The sequence below is a fragment of the Convolutriloba macropyga genome, unplaced genomic scaffold (genome assembly GCF_964194025.1).
Source record: "Convolutriloba macropyga unplaced genomic scaffold, txConMacr16.3 SCAFFOLD_90, whole genome shotgun sequence".
NCBI lineage: Eukaryota > Metazoa > Xenacoelomorpha > Acoela > Convolutidae > Convolutriloba > Convolutriloba macropyga.
In genome coordinates, this window is record NW_027450859.1 from 77371 (window position 1) to 98960 (window position 21590).

A 21590-nucleotide genomic window follows, 5' to 3' on the forward strand; every position below is an offset into this window, starting at 1 on the left:
ATCAGAGATGAAAAATTGCAAAGCCTAAAAAATGTAGCTTTAATAATAGCACCTCGTGAAGGTAAAATATGCCAATAGCCAAAGATGCCAATTATCAGGATACTAAATTTCTATCTCACTTAATGTTGAAATGTTTAACTACTCAATAAATCTTAATTTGATTAAACATATAGAAGCCAAAGCAATCAATTTATCAATGACTTGATAAACGAGCTAAACGCTTTACCAAATTCGGAGAAATACCGAAAAAAAAACATTTTCATGATCTTATTTTTCAACAACATAATGTTCCTGTACATAATACATAAATAGATAATTCCCAGCGTTTTCTACAAAGATAAGGAGGTGGAGGCATTGGAATTGCTATCAAATAGTCCGGATCTGAATATAACTGGAAAATTATTGGCTGTTTTAAGTAGTAGATAAAACAGGGAAACCAGCCACCAGCAAAATTTGTTCCTTTTCTCCTAACGCTAATCGCTCACGTCGAATGGAACAAATTTTACTGCTTGCTGGTTTCCCTGTTTTATCTACTACTACATATTCACTCTATATTCACTTCTTATACAATTAAAAACTATCAATTCTTGTCTCACTTAGTGCAAACCACTAGTACAGAGTTAAGCTGGTAATTAACCATTATCAGACGGATCCGTGAAGCGGTTTCACCGATAGTTCGGGTTCTATCCCCACCGACTCCGGTGGACGTATCCCAGTACTAGTATAAAACTAAGAAGCACGTAAAACCAAATTGCGAAAAAACTGGAACAAAAAAATGAAAATATTAAAATAATTAAAATTTTCATATATTCCCCTAATCAATATTTAACCAATCTAAAACTAAAACTTCCTGTCTCACTTGGCGTAGTGGTTAAATCATCGAGTCTAGTTAAGTTGCTTTAGCAAACGGAAGGTTTGGGGTTCCTTCCTCACTGACTCCAGTGAACGTCCCCCGATAGGCGATGCCGCCTTTCAGCATTCTGATGAAAAAAAAACTATGAAACTAAGTGAGATAAAAAAAACAAAAACAAAAAAAAAACAAATTCACAGTTCTTAAAAAGGATGATCAGTGAAACTGCTTTGCAGATCCCTGCTGTGAGACTGTATATGGGACACACTGTGATGGGTATACAGTCAAAAACACTGAGATCGGTGGAAACACAGTGATAAGTGTTTTTTTTTCAATGTCTTCTTGAATATTCTCTCTATATTCTCTCTACATTGGATCAATAATTAATCAGAAATTAATTTAAATTAAAAATAAGATTAAAAAATTAAAAAATCAAAGCAAAATTTACATTTTACTCTTTAAGAGTGATTCACTCTTATTCGGAGTGATCCCCCAGTAGAAAATATCGCTCTTTTTCACTCTTAAGGAGTGATTCCCTCTTTTTATAAATTTTTATAAATTTTTACATTTTTTATACTTTTATTTCAAATTATCTATACTTTTTAATAAATTTATATTTTCTTTTACTTTTTTTATATTTATTCCATTATTAATAAGAAATAATACAAAATCATAATATTTACATGAGCAATCTTCTTCATTTTGTCTAATGGCTAAAGTACTTTCAGTTTTAGAACTTTGTTTTTCAGTTAGATTTCTACTAAATCCTTTAGTTAATTCTACACCTGGATGTTGTTTCTTTACATGAGCCCGTATCCCATCATATCTCACAACAGAAGTACAATATGGACAATTAACTTTAGCTGAAGTACAACTTCTACATGTATACTTAGCCTCATCAAAATTATTTAGTGGTTTTATATAATTACACTTATTACAACATCTAGTTAATACTTCTGAGCTGAGGTTAAGGTTAGGGTTAGGGATAAGATTAGGGTTAGGGTTAGGGATAAGGTTAGGGTTAGGAATAAGGTTAGGGTCAGGGTTGGGGTTGGGGTTAGGATCTGAGTTAGAGTTATAGTCATAGATAGAACCAGAACCAGAACTAGAGCTAGAACTACAGTTAGAATTAGGGTTAGAACTAGAACTAGGGTTAGAATTAGAATTAGAATTAGAACTAGGGTTAGAACTAGAACTAGAACTAGAATTAGAATTAGAATTAGAACTAGAATTAGAATTAAAACTAGAACTAGATTCATTTTTTAAAGAACAACCCCATGGGGAAAAATCATTAGCACAAACAGCACTTATTGTTATATTACCACATATACATTTATCAATTTTATCTTTATGACATGATTCGTAATGATATTTTAAACAAGCAATGTTTCCACATTTATAATTACACTCTAAACATTTTATAACCATTTATAATGGGGTAAACTTTGATATTTACCTAATCATTGATAATATTTAGCCATGATTTCAATTAAATCTATAGTATTATCTTTAGATTTGATACACTCTGCTAAATATTTATTTCCTAACGTATTGAGTAAATTAGTTTTACATCTCTTATCTAAAATTGCTTCAAGGTTTAATTGCATTTTACTTTTAACATAATTTATAATTTCATTTCTAAATTCTTCATTATTTACATATAGACTGTTTAAATTCTCTCGTCCCTCTTTACTTAAAATTCCAGTATATTTATCTGCGAAGCAGCTTCGCTGATGTGTATAACAGCTTCGCTGATGGGTCTTCGACCATGTTTCTCCATCTGTATATTCCCTTTCATGTTCCAGATCTTGATCTTGATTTCTGCCAAATCCATAGTTCAATAATGTACTTGTTCTATTCAACATAGTACTCGCTGCAGTTGCCACATGTCCGGCATTTCTTACTGTTATATCAGGACTCATGAAATTATATATCATTAAACCTGAACTTATAATCCCTAAAATAGTTGAAAATAATCTAAGACCATTTGCTTTAACCACTTCCTGAGTTAAAACATCATTCTGTATTTTAATACCTTTTAATGTAAGAAGTTTATTAAAATAAAACTGATAATTATCATGACTAATAGAATTTCTATCTGTTGCATTTATCATGAGTGGTTTCATATATGCTATAAGTTTATTTATATCTTCTCTTCCTAACTCATCTTTTAAACTGAGAGCTTTTAAATCAAGGAAACCAACTCTTGAATCATATATCATTGTTCTATTAGTATTAATGATAATAAAAGTATTTTCTTTCTTATTATACTTAATTATACCATAACGAAGTTCATATGACATTCCATCTGTACAATTATAATAGTTACTATTTAATTCACTAATTATTTTATTGAAGTCATGTTCACATTTATATATCTCATTAAAGTTTTTAAATAGGTCAGGTCCATTATAAGTTGTTAAGTAAATAGTATCACAACTCATTCTTGCTGTATTAATTATTTGAGCTGGTTTATGACACATTACAATCATTTGAATATTATGATGTCTACCTTCAGTAAAATAATAACCTATATCCTTATTTAACTTATCACCCATATCATCAAGTACTATTAAACAATTTCGAAATTTTTGCATATTGTTTTTTGTGATCATATTCATGTCACATTTATTAAATCCAGTATAAAACTTATTAGTCTCGGGATTTATCCAGTCTCTGTTATCTTTACACACTATAACTATAGGTCTTTGACCATGTTCCACCATATTTTGATCTTGATTTTGATTTTGTTTTTGATCTTGATTTTGATCTTGATTTTGATCTTGATCTTGATCTTGATTTTGATCTTGATTTTGATCTTGATTTTGATCTTGATTTTGATTTTGATCCTGATTGGTGTAACCACTTCGCGGATCTTGATTTTGGACTGAGTACAATTTTAAATATTGTCTAACAAAATATGTTTTACCCGTACCAGTTCCACCATAGACAATAGTGTGTAATGGTGACTTTTCATATTCAAATCTAACTAGACTCCTATTCATAAATCCGCCAAAGCTTTCTTCTAGTTTTGCATATTTACTCGGTATTGAATCATATACTATAAAACAAATTATAATTAAGAAAATAAAAATTATAACCACGCTACCTGTTTCCATTTTTATAAATGAAAACATAGATAAATATAGAAATAATTAGACTTATGGGTCTTCGACCATCCGTGTAACGGTTCCACCGATGCTTCGCCATAATTAAACATTAAAAATATTTATAAGAAAATGCTTATCCTAACTTTTGAGGAATTCAATAATAATTTTAATATTGATAATAGTGCTATGAGTGATATCAGAATAAAAGATATAGGTAAAGATATAAGTCTAACACCAATTGAAATTGTAATGAGAGATCAGACTCCGAATAACATAAGTGAACCCAACTCCAACATTATTGTAAATTTACATCCAACTGAAGGTACACATTGGGTTTTAGTTATAAGAAGAGAAGGTGGTCCAGTGTATTACTTTGATAGTTTTGGTGTTGAGACGCCACCACTCTTTTTAGAAGAATATGTTGATCTAGGCTCTTATGAAAGAATACAACAATATGATGAATCTTATTGTGGGGCTTATTGTTTATACATGATCTATCTTATTGATAGAGGATTTAGAATTAACACTGCTTTGAATATTCTAGTTAATCAATGTAAATATCCAGGAATGTATAATGAGTGTTTTTGTTTGAATTGTAGTAGAGGTGATGTTAACGATCTACGAAGTAGCTTTGCTAATAATGTTAATGTTAATCAGGGAACCTGCTTCGCAGATGATAATGATAATGTTATTGATAATGTTAATGATAGTGTTAATGATAATGATAATGTTAATGATAGTGATAATGATAGTGTTAATGATAGTGTTAATGATATTATTAATGATAATGATAATGTTAATGATAATGATAATGTTAATCAGGGAACCTGCTTCGCAGATGATAATGTTAATGTTAATGATAATGATAATGATAATGATAATGTTAATGATAATGTTAATGATAATGATAATGTTAATGATAATGTTAATGATAATGTTAATGATAAAGATAATGATAATGATGATAGAGACAATTATATATATCTATTGGATGAAAAACATGGTGAAACATGGGCGAAGCCCCATCAAAAGGGTAAACCTAACAATAATACCCCTACTAATAATATCCGTGAAGCGGTTTCACCGATATCTGTAAACATAAATGATGATCTATATTCATGGCTAAATGATGATGATATAATTACTGAAGCCGCATTCCCAGATAATTTTAGATGTATAATATCTGGTCCTAGTGAATGTGGTAAGACATTCTTATTGAAAAAACTAATTCTAGCTAGTACATATTTTGATAAGCTATACATCATTGGACCTACTGGTGATCAGTACCATGGTATAGAAAGAATAAACCCAAAAGCAGATCGGGGAACCCGCTTCGCGGATGTTGAATTTATCAAAGATATAAAAGATTTACCATCTCCTGATAAACTACCCAAAGACTTAAAGAAACTAATGATATTTGATGATGTTAGAGCCAAAGAACCAGTTATTAATGAATACTTTTGTAGAGGTAGACATAATAATTGTAATATGATATATCTCAATCAAAACCTGTTCTCTCTGGATAGGCAGAGTGTTAGAGAGAACTGTAATCTATTTATTTTATTTGAACAGAGAGGTAAAGCCCTCATATCTATATATCAAGATTTCTTTAATAATGTGGAACTTAGTTATAATGATTTTGCTAATATATGTAATAAGGTATGGAAAGAACCGTATAATTATATTGTCATTGATATAACTAAAAATAAAAATATTAATGGTAAACTAAGAATTAATTGGGATCGGAGAGTTTTGTAGTTTAGTTTAAGTCTAAGTCTAAGTCTATATCTATGACTAAGTCTAAGTCTAAATCAAATGTAAAGTAAAACTTAATACATCACCATTAAAGTCTATAGGTCTTCCATGCTCATCTTTAAAATGAAACTCTATATATTCTATTCTATCTTTAGTTACATTTTGATATAAGATATTAGTTGGTATAATATTTATCAAGCAACCTGGTGGTTCAGTTAGATTAAAAGTATATAGTATGTCTGTATCCTTACCATTATCTTTAACGCCAGATATAATATTACAATGAATGTGAATATTACTAAAACCCATAATATCAATAATTTTCTGAGATTTATATCTACCTTTTTAAATTATTTTTCTAAATCCTAGTAATGAGGCTAGTGAGTTTTCTATATCAAAGCTGAGTGCTCCTTCTTTTATTTCCATTAAACATTTCATCGTATTCTTATCAAGTTCTATTATAACATTACCATCAGTTTCTTCTTTTATTAATTCTGCTATGTCAGTTAACTCATATGCTCCCGGTGTAATAGTTGAATATAGCAATGGGATTCCTTTATAATTATAATTAAGTATAGATGTAATGTTTGGGCTGGAGGTAGAGATAGGATTAAGGTTAGGGTCAGAGCTAAGAGCCCGAGGTAAAGTTTCATCATCTTCTATAACAGTACTAGCATATAAGAATTGATTATTTTTCCTATTCACATTAAACACCGAATTATAAACAGATAATCTAATTAAACCTAATTTTGTTGTATTAAGTATAGGTTCGCTAAAGTTAAACTTTTCTGTTGGCTTTATCATTCTAAAGTTAAGTGTATGCTCTTCTTTAGTTTTTGTTAATGCTTCGTGTATATTTTGTAGTTCTCTTAACATTAAACTATCGGTGAAACCGTTTCGTAGATCAGTCATTTTTTATCTAATAAAAATGGATTTTAATTTGGATACAACTTATGGTTATAATGATGATATACATAAAAGTAAGATTATAAAATATAAACCTAATAATCTAGCAACAATGAATACGGTTAATACCAATATTAATATCATACTCAATAGAGAAGAGAATCACTTAAATTTGCATGATTCATATCTAGAGATAGAGTTTGTTGTATCAAATGATGCTGATGGTGTATTTGCTAATGATGCTAATATCAGATTAGTTAATTATGGTATGATGGCATTGTTTAGTTCAATTAAGCTTGAAACTAGTGGTGGTAGGACTATTGAATATATAGATCATTGTCATCCTAATCTATTGATGTATAAGTTATTAACTAGTACTGATGATGAATATGAGAGTGGTTTTGTTAAAAATCAAGGTAATAGAGATAGTCAACTTAAAGTTGACCATATTGCTGCAGAACGAGGTCATATGTATATGATGGTTAAGATGAGTGATCTATTTGGTTTTGTGAATGATTTAAAAAAGATTATATATGGTCTAGGATTTAAACTAATATTAAAAAGAAATAATAATGATAGAGCTCTATATAGAGTTAATGCTAATCCTGGTGCAGTTGCTAATGATGGTAATATAGAAATTAGAGATTTATCATGGTGTGTACCTAGTATTGATCCTAGTAATGATAATAGAATTATTGTGCAGAAAGGATTAAATAAAAAGAATAATGTAGACTTTGGTTATTGTGAAAGGAAGACATTTTATAAGAATGTGCCCAATGCTACTAACTTCTTGTTTGATCTAGGTATGGAAAGTGGTATGGAAAGACCACAATATATTATAGTTGGTTTTGAAAATAATAATGTTAATGAGCAAACTCATGATGCAAGTACATTTGATGCGATGAATGTTACTGAATGTTATTGTAAGATTGGTAGTGAGTTTTGTCCTGAGGATAGAATGAATATTAATTATGGAACCAATAATTATAATGAGGCTTTTAAAGAGATTATTAGCTTTAATAAAGATTATAATGGGCTACCACATAATATAAAACCATATATAAATCATAGAACATTCAAAAGTAATTATAGAATATATGTATTCGATACTAGATATCAAAGGGATCATATAGGTCCACAACCAATACAACTTAATTTTAAATTTAGTGCTGCAGTTGCAGATGTTATATGTCATGCATTAGTATTAACTAGAAAGGTTATTAGTGTGAATAGTGATGGTAATAAGATGGTAGACATAATATCATAGATATAATTTAAGTCTTAATTATAATTATAATTTTAGATATAACTCTAGCGATAATTTTAATTTTAGATATAACTCTAGCGATAATTATTATTTTAGATATAACTCTAGCGATAATTATAATTATAGTATAATATAGTTATTGTTATAATTATATACTTATACTTATTTATAACCATATACTTATACTTATATTTATAGCTAGTCAGCTCTAACTGTTACTCTTGTTAGTCTTGTTAACACCCAACAATTTCTTATTAGTATTAACAAAACCTTTAGCATAAATAATGTCTAATTTCTTTTTATTCTCTAGAGCCAAGCCTCCAGCTTCAAGCTTAATCTTGGACTTAGGTCTAACCTTGGGCTTGGGCTTGGGTTTAATAACAACAAAAGGATTATACTTTTTAACTTCCATTATTTTTTATATATAGTAATGAGTCTTTTAAATAAGTTCAAAACCAATTCATATTGTGTTGGTGGCAGACATTATAGTGGCACAAATAACATAAGAGGAGTTATCGGGGAACCCGCTTCACGGATCTCAGCCAAAGGAACTAAGATGTTAAAAGGTAATTGTGTTAAGTGCAATAGAAATAAATCAATGACAGTATCTGATGCAACAATAGAAGCAGAGGGATTGAAAGATTTCTTTAAAAGTGTTGGTAGAGCTACAGTTAACTTTGGAAAGAAAGTTGCTAATAATCCAATAAGAGCATTAGAGATTGCAAGTAAAATAGGAACTGCAGCGGCATCTAGAAACCCTAGAGCTGCTTTATCAGCCACACCTGATTTAAATAAATTTGCAACTACTGGTGAAGGTATAAAGGTAGTACAAAAAGGAAGAGGTTTATACTTAGGTACAAAGAAAAGATAATTATTTGATTATGATTATATTTATGTTTATATTTATGATTACGATTATCGGTAAATATTTATACTAATATTATTATTACTAAAGACATTGTTGTTACTAAACACTATTAACTTTAGTTTAAAAAAACACTTAATTTATTTTTCTTGTTCTTCTTATAATCCTCATATACCTTGACTAATTCATTATATTCATCATTATCTATTTTATTATCATTCATTGATTTAGTATATAGTTTATTAAATTTATCACTAAACTGTTTAGCTAGAATATACATTTGTGAATACTTTATAATTTTATTTCTTATTTTAGTATTAATTGTTTTTGATAATGAACCACAAAAAGTTGCTGTAGCAAAAGCTGAGGGTATAGAATAAGGTAATCCTATACCTGTTAATGCAACTGATGTTGTTGTTGCTGTTGTTGCAATTGATGATAATAGTATTTCTGTTATCTCAGCTACGTTAATATAATTTTTATATCTACTTAACTTCTTATCATAATTATTAGTTTCAGTTTCATAATAATTTCTAATATCTTTTATAATGTTAATATTGTTGTTAAATTTATTATTAGCTTGAATCTTTTCATTTATCTGCTGTTCATTGACAGCAGCAGCTTCGCGCATCAACCGTTCTGATACTGATGATAAATCTGGATACAGTAAGCTCTCACTCGGTGCTGTTGGCTGACTCATTTTCATTAGTAAAAAAACTTTCTATTTCTTTTGTTATATCTTCTTGTTTAAATCCATAATGCATCTCAAGTCTGTCTTGCTCTTTATTATCAAGTAACTTACTTCGTAAAAGTATACAAATTATATATTGTACTATAACACCTCTAAGAGATTTATTGTATTCTTTCATTTCCCTTAGACCATTAGTAAACATTTCATCTAGTTGTATGTTAGTGATATTCTGATTAAACTTATTATTATCAAATTCTTGTTTTAATTGATTATACTTAGAGATAGTGTCAGCGGCAACTTTATTACAAAAGTTAACAGTATTTGTGACTTCATTTGCTGATTTAATGAATTCTTTAATTAGATTTTCATTAACTTGTATTTCATTTAGCTGTAATATTTTAGTTGTAACTTTATCAAATTCACCTTTTCTTAGTTCAGTTATGTTTCTACTTAAAATATCAATTTTATTAGAAGAGGATATTAAGTTATTGTCACAATACTCTTTATTAACAACATCCTTTTCATCTATTGGAGGATGAACATTTGTAATTTTATAGGTATCCTTCATATCAATATTATCATTATCTTCTAGGAATAACCCACGAGCCTTACTTAGTGTTAAGTTGTTTGTTGATGTTGATTTATGTTTAGCTTGATTGAATCTATTTCTTGTCATTATTTATATTAAGAAATATCTATATTTAATGATTCTAAAACTTTATTATTAGATTCAAAGTCAAACTCCGATTTTAATAATTCCTGTTCGTAATATTTACCTTCTATTATCTCTCCATTAATATCTTCTATTTTATATGTTGGTGGTTGTGTTTTTAGAACTTCATTAACTTTAAATAGTTCTCTATTCCAATTAGAAGTGTAACCTTTAGAGAAGATATTACGTTTATCTGCGTTTCTAACATAATCACCAACTTTAAATTTTGGCCTAATATTCTTAAAATTAAAAGTGTATTTAACCTTATCAGGATTATTAGAAGCATCAACAGGTGTCATATTAATTGTTGAATGGATGTTATTGTTATATGTTAAGACTGCATCATTTAATATATTTACCCAATAACCATCACCATTGATGAACATTGGTTTATTTATTATGTGTAATAATGTTCTATTGAATCTCTCTATAAACACAGCCTTTAAATCACTATAAGTAGAATATATTTTCGTTTCATATTCTTTAAGTAAAGATTTAAATGTTTTATTATAAAACTCACTACCTTTATCTACCCATAACTTTTCTGGTTTTCTACTTTCAGAGCCACCCTGTGGACTTTCACTTAATACTATTTTAAAACCATTAGTTATAGATAAACCAGATTTATTCTTTAATGGAATAGCCCATGCATATTTTGTGAATATATCTATAACTGTTAATATAAACTTATAATTATTATTGTATTTACTTAGAGATGACTTATCAATTAAATCGGCTGACCAAGTTTCATCTTTATATAGTGGTATTATTCTTTGTCTTTTAAACTTTGTTATTTGAGGACTGAATACTTCTTTAGCTAGTAGTTGTTGTTGTTCTATCATTATGGGCGTAGCCAGGTGTTTACCCTTCATTTACCATAGTTAAAAACAAAATTATCTAGTTGTTCTTGATTAATAATATTCGTAGATAATAGTTGCTTAGATATATCTAGCATTTCGTCATATAATCCATCATGACCACCTTTTGTTTCTAGTATTAATAATTCTAGTCTTTCTATTAAACCATTTAAATGGCAACTTCGTTGATTATTTGGGTTGCTATTTAGTCCCCTACCATATACATCATCTTTTGCCCCCATTATACGTTTTATTGTTCTATATCTAGCACTTTTCTTATCCCCTTTTCCTAAATCATATCTAATATCCTTTAAAAACCTTTTTATTTTGTTTTCATCTTCCTCGATTTCACCATGTTTTATATTAGGGTTAGTAAGAAAGTTTATAAGTTCATCTGACAACTCATATATATTATCCTTAACTATAAATGAATTTTCTTGGTAAATTAGTTTAACACCATTCATTTCAAATTCACCAATATCTAAATTTCCGAACTTTAACTTTAATTGGGGATTAGATTGAACTGACATCAAATTAATAATTTGAGCCGTGTCTTTATCTACTAACATTCCTGGTTTATCTCGAGTTTTCTCTACAGATTTGTCGTTGGACTTCATTAAAGCTTCATTAAACTGGGAACCAGCTTGCTCGATCTGCGAAGCAGTTTCACCAATCTGCGAAGCAGTTTCACTGATCATCTTAGTTTGTTTATCTAACTCTTGATTTTGCCAATCTATTGCTCTTAATGTTTGTTCACTTAATGCTAGATTCTGTTCATTGTTTGCATTTAGTGTTTTAGTTAAAGGATCAAATAACTCTTCTATTTCACCATAATACTCTTGTTGTTTTAATTTATCTTCTAATCTATTTCTTCTGTTTTGTTTTTCTAGATTGTTTAATTCTATAAGTTTATCTAGTTTAGTCATTTTTTATAATTATAATAAATCATTATATAGTGTAATTGCAGCGAGGATTAACTTTCTATCATCATTAATGGTTAGCTCTTTAATATTATTTATCAGCGAAGCTGTTTCACAGATAAGTAGGTCTTTGTTTAAAATTAAATCTGCTGCACAGATTTTATTTACTAGATCTCTTTTGAATAGATATAGATTCTCACCGTGAGGATAGCTTTTAATGTTATTTACATAAAACCTTTTATCATCAAATATATTTAAACTAATCTTAGTTGTTTTTGTTGTTGTCATGTTATTACCAACTTTTTGTATTCTACATTCATCTACTGTTCTCTGTATATTATTCATTAATGCATCATAATACTCTTCATGTTTAGCATTATTATGCTTCTTTATTCCTTTTTCTTTAGTATTCTTTGGGCTATCTTTAAACGGGCTCTGCCCGTGGGTAACCAAACTATAAGTCTTAGGTGTTAAGACTATAAATTCCTCAATAATCCTACTCCCAAGCTCGTGCTTAAACTTGCCGGGGACTTTATTATTTGTCTTGATTGGTTTTTCGAGATTGGATAGATCCATATGCTCATCACTAACTTTACCTTCACTATAACTTAATACAAAACTGTCTGTATCCATATAGTGAAGTGTTAGATCTTTGAGGGATGGTTGTAGAATATTATAGAATACATCATACATGTGTAATTTGCTTAGTTCGAGTATTGTTACTCCCACATATACAGGTGAGCTATATTCTATTTTTTTCTTTATATATTCTATTTGACAATAATCTCTATATCTAGTTATATTCTTAAATGATGGTTTACTTACACTTTTCATTATTTTTTCTTCATCATGCAAGAACTTGCTTTGAAAGAAATGCAGAGGATTCATACACATTCTTCCATATAGTGAGTTATTCATTAATTTCCTTACATCCTTTTCTGCTTCAGTTTTAGCTGTTGCTCTTTTGTTAGTATTGTTTTGTATATAATCTCTACATATGTAGTCTTGTTTAAATTTAATTACTCTATGTATTTTTGTTACTTTTACTCCCATCTTAACATAGAACTTTAACATCCTATAATGAACCATATATTCTGTTTTGTTGTTTTGATCTAAGATTAATTTCTCTGATCGGTGTAACCGCTTCGCGGATCTTGCTTCGCTCCCATCTCTTTCCTTGTAACCTAATTCATTATCATTTATCTTTCTCTTATTAGGCATTAGTGCTAGTTGTTCTGTTCTATCTTTACATTCATTAGTATAATCAATATCACAAACTATATAATAACCATGATCACTATCATCTGGAGTATTCAATATTACATCGAGGAACCCGCTTGGCGGATTGGTGTAACCACTTCGTGGATCTAGAGTAGTAGTAGTAATAAACTCAAAATCCTTATAAGGTAACTTTTGCATCATTGCATAACCATATAGGTTGTTTGCGTCTATGTACCATATGGACCTTCGCCGATTATTAATATATCTATCACCCATTATTCCACATATACCACCTCTCTTCGCTCCAACAAAATCATCTAACATTTGTTTATCTTGCAATGTATCTAGTGTAACACCACTTGACATTAACCAACAATCAAAACTATAACCTGGGAGACTAACGTAATGTAGTGGGTTGAGCTTGAATTCTTTCATACTTAATTTAACATATTCATTCATGCAATAGTCTAATATTTCCACATCATTCTGTAAATACTCTATAGTTAGATCTTTACCAGTTTTATGACTGTTTTCATTATTAAAGTTATCTACTTCTTCTTGTGTTGGTAATTTATTATGTAGTGAGGATTTGAAGTCTTCTATTTTTAGATTACCTATAAGATTTTTATAGGTAGCTTTGCTACCAGTGGTAGTTCCACTACCATACGACTTTGTCGTGGTTGGGGAACCAAGGCCGGAGGCCCTTCCCCAGGAGTCTAAACCAAAGTATTCATATGGATATAATGTTTTAGTTTTACATCCATATATCTTTGCCATTTGATCTAGAGGCATAGCTAAGAAGTTATAACTATCTAAGAATTTGAGACAACCAATGCTAAACATCTTAGACTTACCAGCAGCTAGTGGTATGTTATCTACTTTTCTTTTATCATTATTCTGTTTGAAGAGTTCACTGTATAGTAAGTTGAAGTCATAGCCAGAGCCATTATGGAATATTACAGGAATGAAGTTTTGTTGTTTATACCTCAGATTACATATCTTACATGCTGGTCCTCTATATTTACCAGTTTCATGACAATGATCTCTTACTTTATCGGTGTAACCGCTTCGCGAATTAATACATGTTTTGCTGCAGATATGACAAGTGTTATTAGTTTCATGGTATAATTTATCTTCTTCTGTGAATATCATCTCTTCATTGTGTTTGAAATTATTTTCTGTTTCTATTTCTAACAGATCTCTAGCAAATCTTTTGATACAATCAAGACCGAAGTAGTGCTTGAAGTTACCTTGCCAGGTGTAACCCACAGCTATTGGAATATGTTCAGCTATTACATATTTACTATCATTAGTTGAGACTTCAACAATGCAACATTCTATATCGGCAGTTATAGTATTTTTTATATTCTGACGTTTGTGTTCATTTATAAAAGTAATATGTTTTTTCTTAGGACAAACAATCTCTGGTTTGAATGAGTTGTTGCATTCATGTTTGTCATATTTAATTTTTGAATCAAACCAATATGTACATCTATCACAGTAATAGAATTTGTGATTCATTCTATTTGGTCGATCTAACAAGGTTTCTATGTTTTTAATTAGAGCACAGTGTTCTATTTGTCCATTACTCCAAACTAGTATTCTTACATCTTTTCTATCTTTATTGAAGTCATCCACTGGTTTAAACAATTCTACTTTACCCCCACCACAAGGTGTGTATAACCAAATATTAATATTATATAATTTCTGTATTCTTAATATATATCCGAAGTTATCTTCATGTTTTTGTCTTGGCTCAATAAGTTTATCTACATATTTACTTTCTCGAGTTGTATGGTGTGTGGCAGGATATAGCCAAGCAGTAATAGTTAGTTGCAAGCAATTGTATTTATAACTTCGTATATTCAATATCGATTTAGAGTTTTTGAGATCAGCTGGTAAATCTATATGGGTACCAATAGATGCTTTAGTTGGTTCAATGTTCAACTGAATACTTCTTATTCCAAGAAACTCGAAATCATAACCATAACCTTCATATATTTCCTTTTCGAAGTTTAGCCATTGAGTGAAGTCTCCATTTTCATAAATTGCGTTATTATTAATATAGTCAGTATTGAAAAATATTTTTGCAATCTTAACGTCTTCTTTGGTTCTCTTCTTATAATCACACTCGACTGTAATCTTATATTTAAAACTCTTAACTCTACGAAACTGATAGCAGTTTTTAATTTCTTCTAAAGAGTAATTAGTTGCTTCATCTATATCTTTAATGTAATTCCCTCCTTTATCAGTAATATAAAATTCTTTCATGTTCTGACTGGAGTTTATATCAAAGTCTTCTGTGTTTTCTAGATACTTACGATTATGACTATATGAGTGAGTAGTTAGAGCTATTTTATTCCTAAATTCTTCATGACATTCTTTACACTCATACCTAATTTTAGAGTATATATTACCATCTTCGGCTTTAGGTTTAGTTTTAGTTTCAGCTTCATCAAGATCCATAATAATATCCCTAGCTCTTTTCTGGTGCTGGTTTGTTAAAGTGTGTTTGAGAAAATCCTTCCTTGAACCAAAGGATAAATCACATATATCACAAAGGTTTACATTACTGTTAGTTGAACGAGACATGGTGTATTTTATTAGGGAAAATTATAAAAAAAATAATTTTTCGAAAGTAAAAAATGAAGTGTGATAAGTGTAAAAATAAGCCTTGGAAAGAGTGTTGTGATAATTGTAAAGAATTAGAATATTCTTGTTATATATGTGAGAATGTAGTCAAAGTAAAGGATTATATTGAACATTTAGGAAAACATTATAATGATAAGAATTTATATTTAACATGTTGTATGTGTGGGGTTAATAAACATATTTCTTACTATAGATTTAGAAATGCTAAGTGTAGATTGTGTATTTATCTTCATAGATACAGATATGGCCATACTAGAAATCAATTCAAGGAGCATGTTTATAAGTATAATATTAATTTATCTGTCATGTAGTTTTTTATTGATGGATAGACCTTCGGTCATGCTCTGCCATTGGTGGAAGAACCTTCGGTCTTGGTTGGTGAAACAAGGCTTGTCCTTCCCCAACCACTTCATGGATAGACCTTCGGTCATGCTCTGCCATTGATGTTAGGAACAAATTTTAGTGTTGGTTAATTTCCTGTGATTAGTGTTAGGAAATAAAACAAAAATTTTGGTGAGTTGTATATTTTTTTTTCTAGAATTAAAACACTTCATATTTTAATGTTAGACCTAGAGTGAATATGTAGTAGTAGATAAAACAGGGAAACCAGCAAGCAGTAAAATTTGTTCCATTCGACGTGAGCGATTAGCGTTAGGAGAAAAGGAACAAATTTTGCTGGTGGCTGGTTTCCCTGTTTTATCTACTACTGTTTTAAACTAAAACAAAAATCAGTTTTTGCGAAAATTTAGAAATTTTTCGGAAATCTGGAACAAATTGACTCGGTCGTCGTTCGAAATGTTTACAAAACTATACAAACTTCACTGGATGACATAATTTAAAGGTTATGACACGTTATTAGGTAACAGATTTCAACTCTAAATACTGTTTTAATATTTTTTTAAAAAAACCTGCAGGTGTACATAGCTTATAGGTACCATAAAAAACTCTTTGTTTTGTCACAGCAGAAGAGATCCCAGTTGACTAGCAACAAACCTTTGCGATTTTCACTTTTTCGTCGTGATTGAAGCTCCTGACGATTTGGACTTCATTTTGTGAAGAAGAATGTGGTTCTTCGCATTGCGACGAATGCGCGCTGTTGTCCTCTAATGAAGCTCCCGTCAGCTCTTCTGTTTGATAATCACTACCACTCATTTTTCTGCGTCTTCGGGTTGCCTGAAAAATGATTTATTGAAAAAGTTAACATTTGCGAGATTAATAGAAAAACATTGATTCAGGCAGACTGTCGGAAAACAGCCGTCATTCATTCCCATAAGCAACCTTGGAATTCTAAGAATCGATTACAAGTTGATTGCACGAAAAACTTTTCAAAAGTTCACGCTATTTTGATTAGATTTTTAGATCACAAAACCATCACTTAATAGAAAGCAAAAACAAGAGATCTATGACACCCTAAATCGAGAACTATGTTTTGATGCAACGTAATGTAATCTTTGGATCTATTCTGTTTCGCAACCCCCCCCCCCCCCAGGTGTTTTTTTATGAGCCCCAGTTACAAATTATATGTCGTTATATAGCACGTTACTATGTAAAAAAAATAGCACGTGCGCATGGGGGTCATAAAAAATTTATGCTCACTAAGCTGAGGGGGAGGGGAGGGGGGGGCAGAATAGATCCCATTTTTTACATACAACCAAGGATCGCGCAGCGAAAAGAGATATGCAGCAATAATCAAAAACTCACTTAACTTTTTTCAAAACGAATATTCTAAAGCCAAAAAGGAAAAACCATTAGCAACCGACTGGAACTTCTAGTTAGATGACACTTAGTCTCAATAGAAAGACAATGACACCAGTCGAAACTGAAGCTAGGAGAGACGATAAACTAAATAGATTAACAATCACGATCAAAACTCGAAAAACAACTGGTATATTTTAAATCAAAGTATCTAGAAAAACATTAGCTACGCACTAAAAACCGATAATCTATAACAGCTGTCACTGATGACAGCAAGTAACAAAACCAAATAACCGACGACCAGTACAACAAGCAGGAAAAGCCCGAAAAATTCATTGATATTTCTTGAACAACTGTGGTTAAAACCAAACAAAAATGAAAAATGAAATAGGTCAAAAGTGCATCAGAGAGACAAGGAGAATTCTCATTAGCAAGATTATATGATTGAAGAACAAATGGATCGCAAAAAAATGAAACTGAAAATATCACAAATAATTTTGAAAACAAGTACCGTCAAAAAGTTGCTAAAACAGATAGGCACATTTTTTTTTAGAAAAAAAAGAGCTAATTAAGCCTCAAAATTAGGCACTGAGACCTGTCATAATCGAAATTAAATAGTGGGACACTAAGAAGAACTATAAAAGGTGCAAAACTCAAAAAGTCAGTGACAAATTTTGAAACTAAAAAAAGCCATAGTTAAAACCAAATAAAACCACACTCAATTAAGGGAAAACAAGAAAGACTATAAAACGGGAAACCTAAAGAAGAACCTTGATAATAATTGAAAACAAGTACGGTCAAAGTCGTTAAAAACGTCGTTAAAAAACTGCCAACGTTAAATAGATTCACTTATGTCTCACCAGAGAGCTAAGGAGAGCTGCTATTAATGACATTAAGTTATAGGCCATCAAAAATCATTATGAAAACAGTCAAAACTAAAAAAACATCAGAGATAACTTTAGAAAGCACGTTTTGTTGAAAAAATTCGTCACAAAAAACCAAGTTTTAAAACAGTGAAGACAGTCAAATTGCCGCACATGAAGAATTGTTTCGCAAAAGAAAAGAAAACTAATTCAACACTGTTTTTATTAATTCATTTTGAAAGCAGTAAAAAAGTTCACGACCTAATATAACTCGCTTTTCGGCCCATTTCCTACTCCAGGAAGTCACCAGCCTAACTCTCACTGACGTTGGGTGTCGAAAAACTGCAAGCCCATTTTGAAAAAGAAGGCACACCGATACAATTGGAGTTCTTTGAATTGTAGAAAAAACATGCCTGGACAAGACCTGAACTACAATTCATAAAAATTTTCTAGGACTGAAAACCAAATTAGACCTAGAAATTACTATGAACTGATTCGAAAAAAGCATTAAGAAAAAAATGATCAAATTTAGATTATTAACACGCTGAGACAACACTAGGAAAGCCATTATATAAATTCACAAACCTGCTATTTTTGAAGAAAAATAGAAATGCAAGAAACTGACTAACAGTTTCAAGTTTTTCTACTTTTGTCAATTTTCTCAAGAAAAAAACCATCTCTCATACTATCAACTGCAATGAAATGATACCTATCCATTCACACAAGCAAGCAGCGTCTTTTAATCTCTCACTGAATGCAATGAAACCAAAGAATGGTCCAAAAAAGCCTAAGCAGCCCAAAAAAAAACAAAAAGGCACGAAAACCTCCAAATTAGCAGAAAACAAAGACTAATGACAAAAAAACATTTGGCAACCCTATCAATACAAGTATAAAAATTAATATAGCTAATCCAAACCTCTTAAACGCAAAAATACACAAAATTTAATAAGAATCTCCGAAAAAGCCGCAGGTGAACAAAACAATTGATCGTTTACACAATTTTTTCACACAAATTTCTCGCTTTCGAAATAGCAGTGTGAACAAAAAACCACTCACTTTTTGCTCTACGCCCAAAAATAAGATCATTCCAAATTTTTTTAAGCATTTAATTTCCTGCTTCACATTTAATCCAATAAAATTGTTTAAAAAAAAGAAATTTCTACAATATTCATCTTCGAGTCGTGAAAAGACAACGTCCTAATATAAATCAAACTTATTTAATTATAAAAAAATAAGAGCGACATAATAGCTGGCTGAAAAGATGAGGGCGGATATTAAAAACAACTGAAAGGATAACTTGCATCGCTACACCCAAATTCCAAAATGCCAGATCTCTGCAATGCCGGATTCTAGATTTTAAACGTTCCAAAGCACAAAATTCACGCACGGTTAAGTGAATCTGCTAAAGTCACTTTACCATTCTGATTTACATCTCAAATGGCAACGTCGTTCAAGCCGAATACCAGATCTTCTCAGTGACGTATTCAGAGTCACGCAATGCAAGTATTATGCATTAGCAAGCTGATCTCAAAAATTAACATTCAAAGTCATGCAAGTTCGTGCATAGCCCTGAATGTTCTCACATGCTTGACGAAAGTGACTCATTTCATCTTACTTTTGATTATTTATAGCCAACGGAACTTTTTGACATGGCTCTGAACTTTACACAAAAGGAAATTGGTTTCTCGTTAATAATTAAAAGTTTACATAATTTAACAAGAAAAGAAAACTGAAAATCAAAAAAATTGATTCCTCAAAAGCAACCTGCACACTGACAATTAGGGTCAAAAATAAGCCTAAAATTTTTTGCCACAGCTGAAGTTAAATCAAACCAAAAGAACAGATTAAGGTTCAAACAGGGAATAATGTTCGTTAACCAAAAAAAACTTACACGATTTCCTAATGAGTACACCTTAAAAACTCTAGTTGTCCACTCTAGTTGTCTAACTGAATTATCTAAAAAATTACAAATTTAAAAAATTGTGTGGAAAAGATAAAAAATTGTATAACCAGCTAAAAGAACTTAATTGCGAAAAACCTGCTCTCTTTTCTCCAGCAAAAAACTGCTTACCAAGCAATTTTCTCAAACTTTTTGTCAAAATCGCACTTTCGCAAAAAAAAATTTCGCTTAACTTACTGTTTATTTTGTTCACATTTTGATAGTTCCGGATTGACTAAGGGAATCTCTTCTGCCTTTGAAACGCCGACAAAAATTGTTCAAATTAGAAGCATAGAGCGAAAAATGCAAAATACAGTCGTCCAAAAAGAATCAGGCAGAAAAACAGATTTTTCAATATTTTTAACAAGCTGAAGAAAAACTTCAAAGAAAAATTCATTTCATCCTGGTTGAACTTGAAGTAATGGTTAGTTAACTCTGCCTGAAGTCGCTGAGAACTACTGGAGTTTATCGAGAACCGCGAAGCAGTTCGAGATATTAAGTCAGAATTGTGACATGACTGTTGCAGAGTCACTTAACCATGCTTAAAACACGAAAAACGCACGTTTTAAGAGGTTAAAAGTCAACGGAATTCTACATTTAGCTAATTGGGAATTTCCGCCATTTTAAGTTCTGGCGCTACAGACGTTCGGCATTTCAAAAAGTGCCCGAGAGTTTTTTAAAACAGCAAAAAGAATCTGTCCAGATTGTGTCAAAAACAAAAATGGAATGTACTATCCGCTATTGAAGCACCAGTCAAAAAAGCTTAACAATACCTTTTCAATATTTTCATGAACTGAACAACCAACATGGATCAAAATTAAGATGAAAATGAACAAGCTAAGATTTTACATCTTAGGTCAAGCTTCAGACGAAACAACTGCTTGTTGAAACCTGCAACGCCTTTAAATCAACCTATTAAAATTATCTTTTATCATTTCAAATTCAACTTTTTGTCTTCGCACAAGACTAACAAAACTCTCTCAAACAAATTTGTATAATTTCTTTTTAAACTTTGAGCTAAGCGGTTCCAAGATTTTTTGGGGAACTTTCCCAAAAACATTGGCAAACCTATGAAAACGATGTCAGCGTGAAAAAGAATTCACCCGATTTCGAAAAAACAAAAAATACGGCAAGATGTTCTAAAAAAACAACACACACACATCCAAAATTAGCAGACTAAACAAAAATTAAGCCCAGAAGGTCAAAAAAGGAAAAAAAATTAAATCAATTTTTAAAATAACTATTAGCTTTTGTGAGCTTTAGCTCTAGATAAATAATCTTGAAATA

At 30.4% G+C, this 21590-nt stretch overlaps 1 protein-coding gene across 1 annotated transcript in view; it reads right to left on the reverse strand.

Annotated features, from left to right (window-relative positions):
* Window positions 1-21590, reverse strand: part of LOC142356218 (uncharacterized) — a 69004-nt gene that overhangs the window by 14484 nt on the left and 32930 nt on the right. Inside the window, exon 4 of the mRNA XM_075408168.1 lies at window positions 16800-16979. Coding sequence (XP_075264283.1) covers window positions 16800-16979 — 180 coding nt within the window. The remainder of the gene's footprint in view (window positions 1-16799; window positions 16980-21590) is intronic.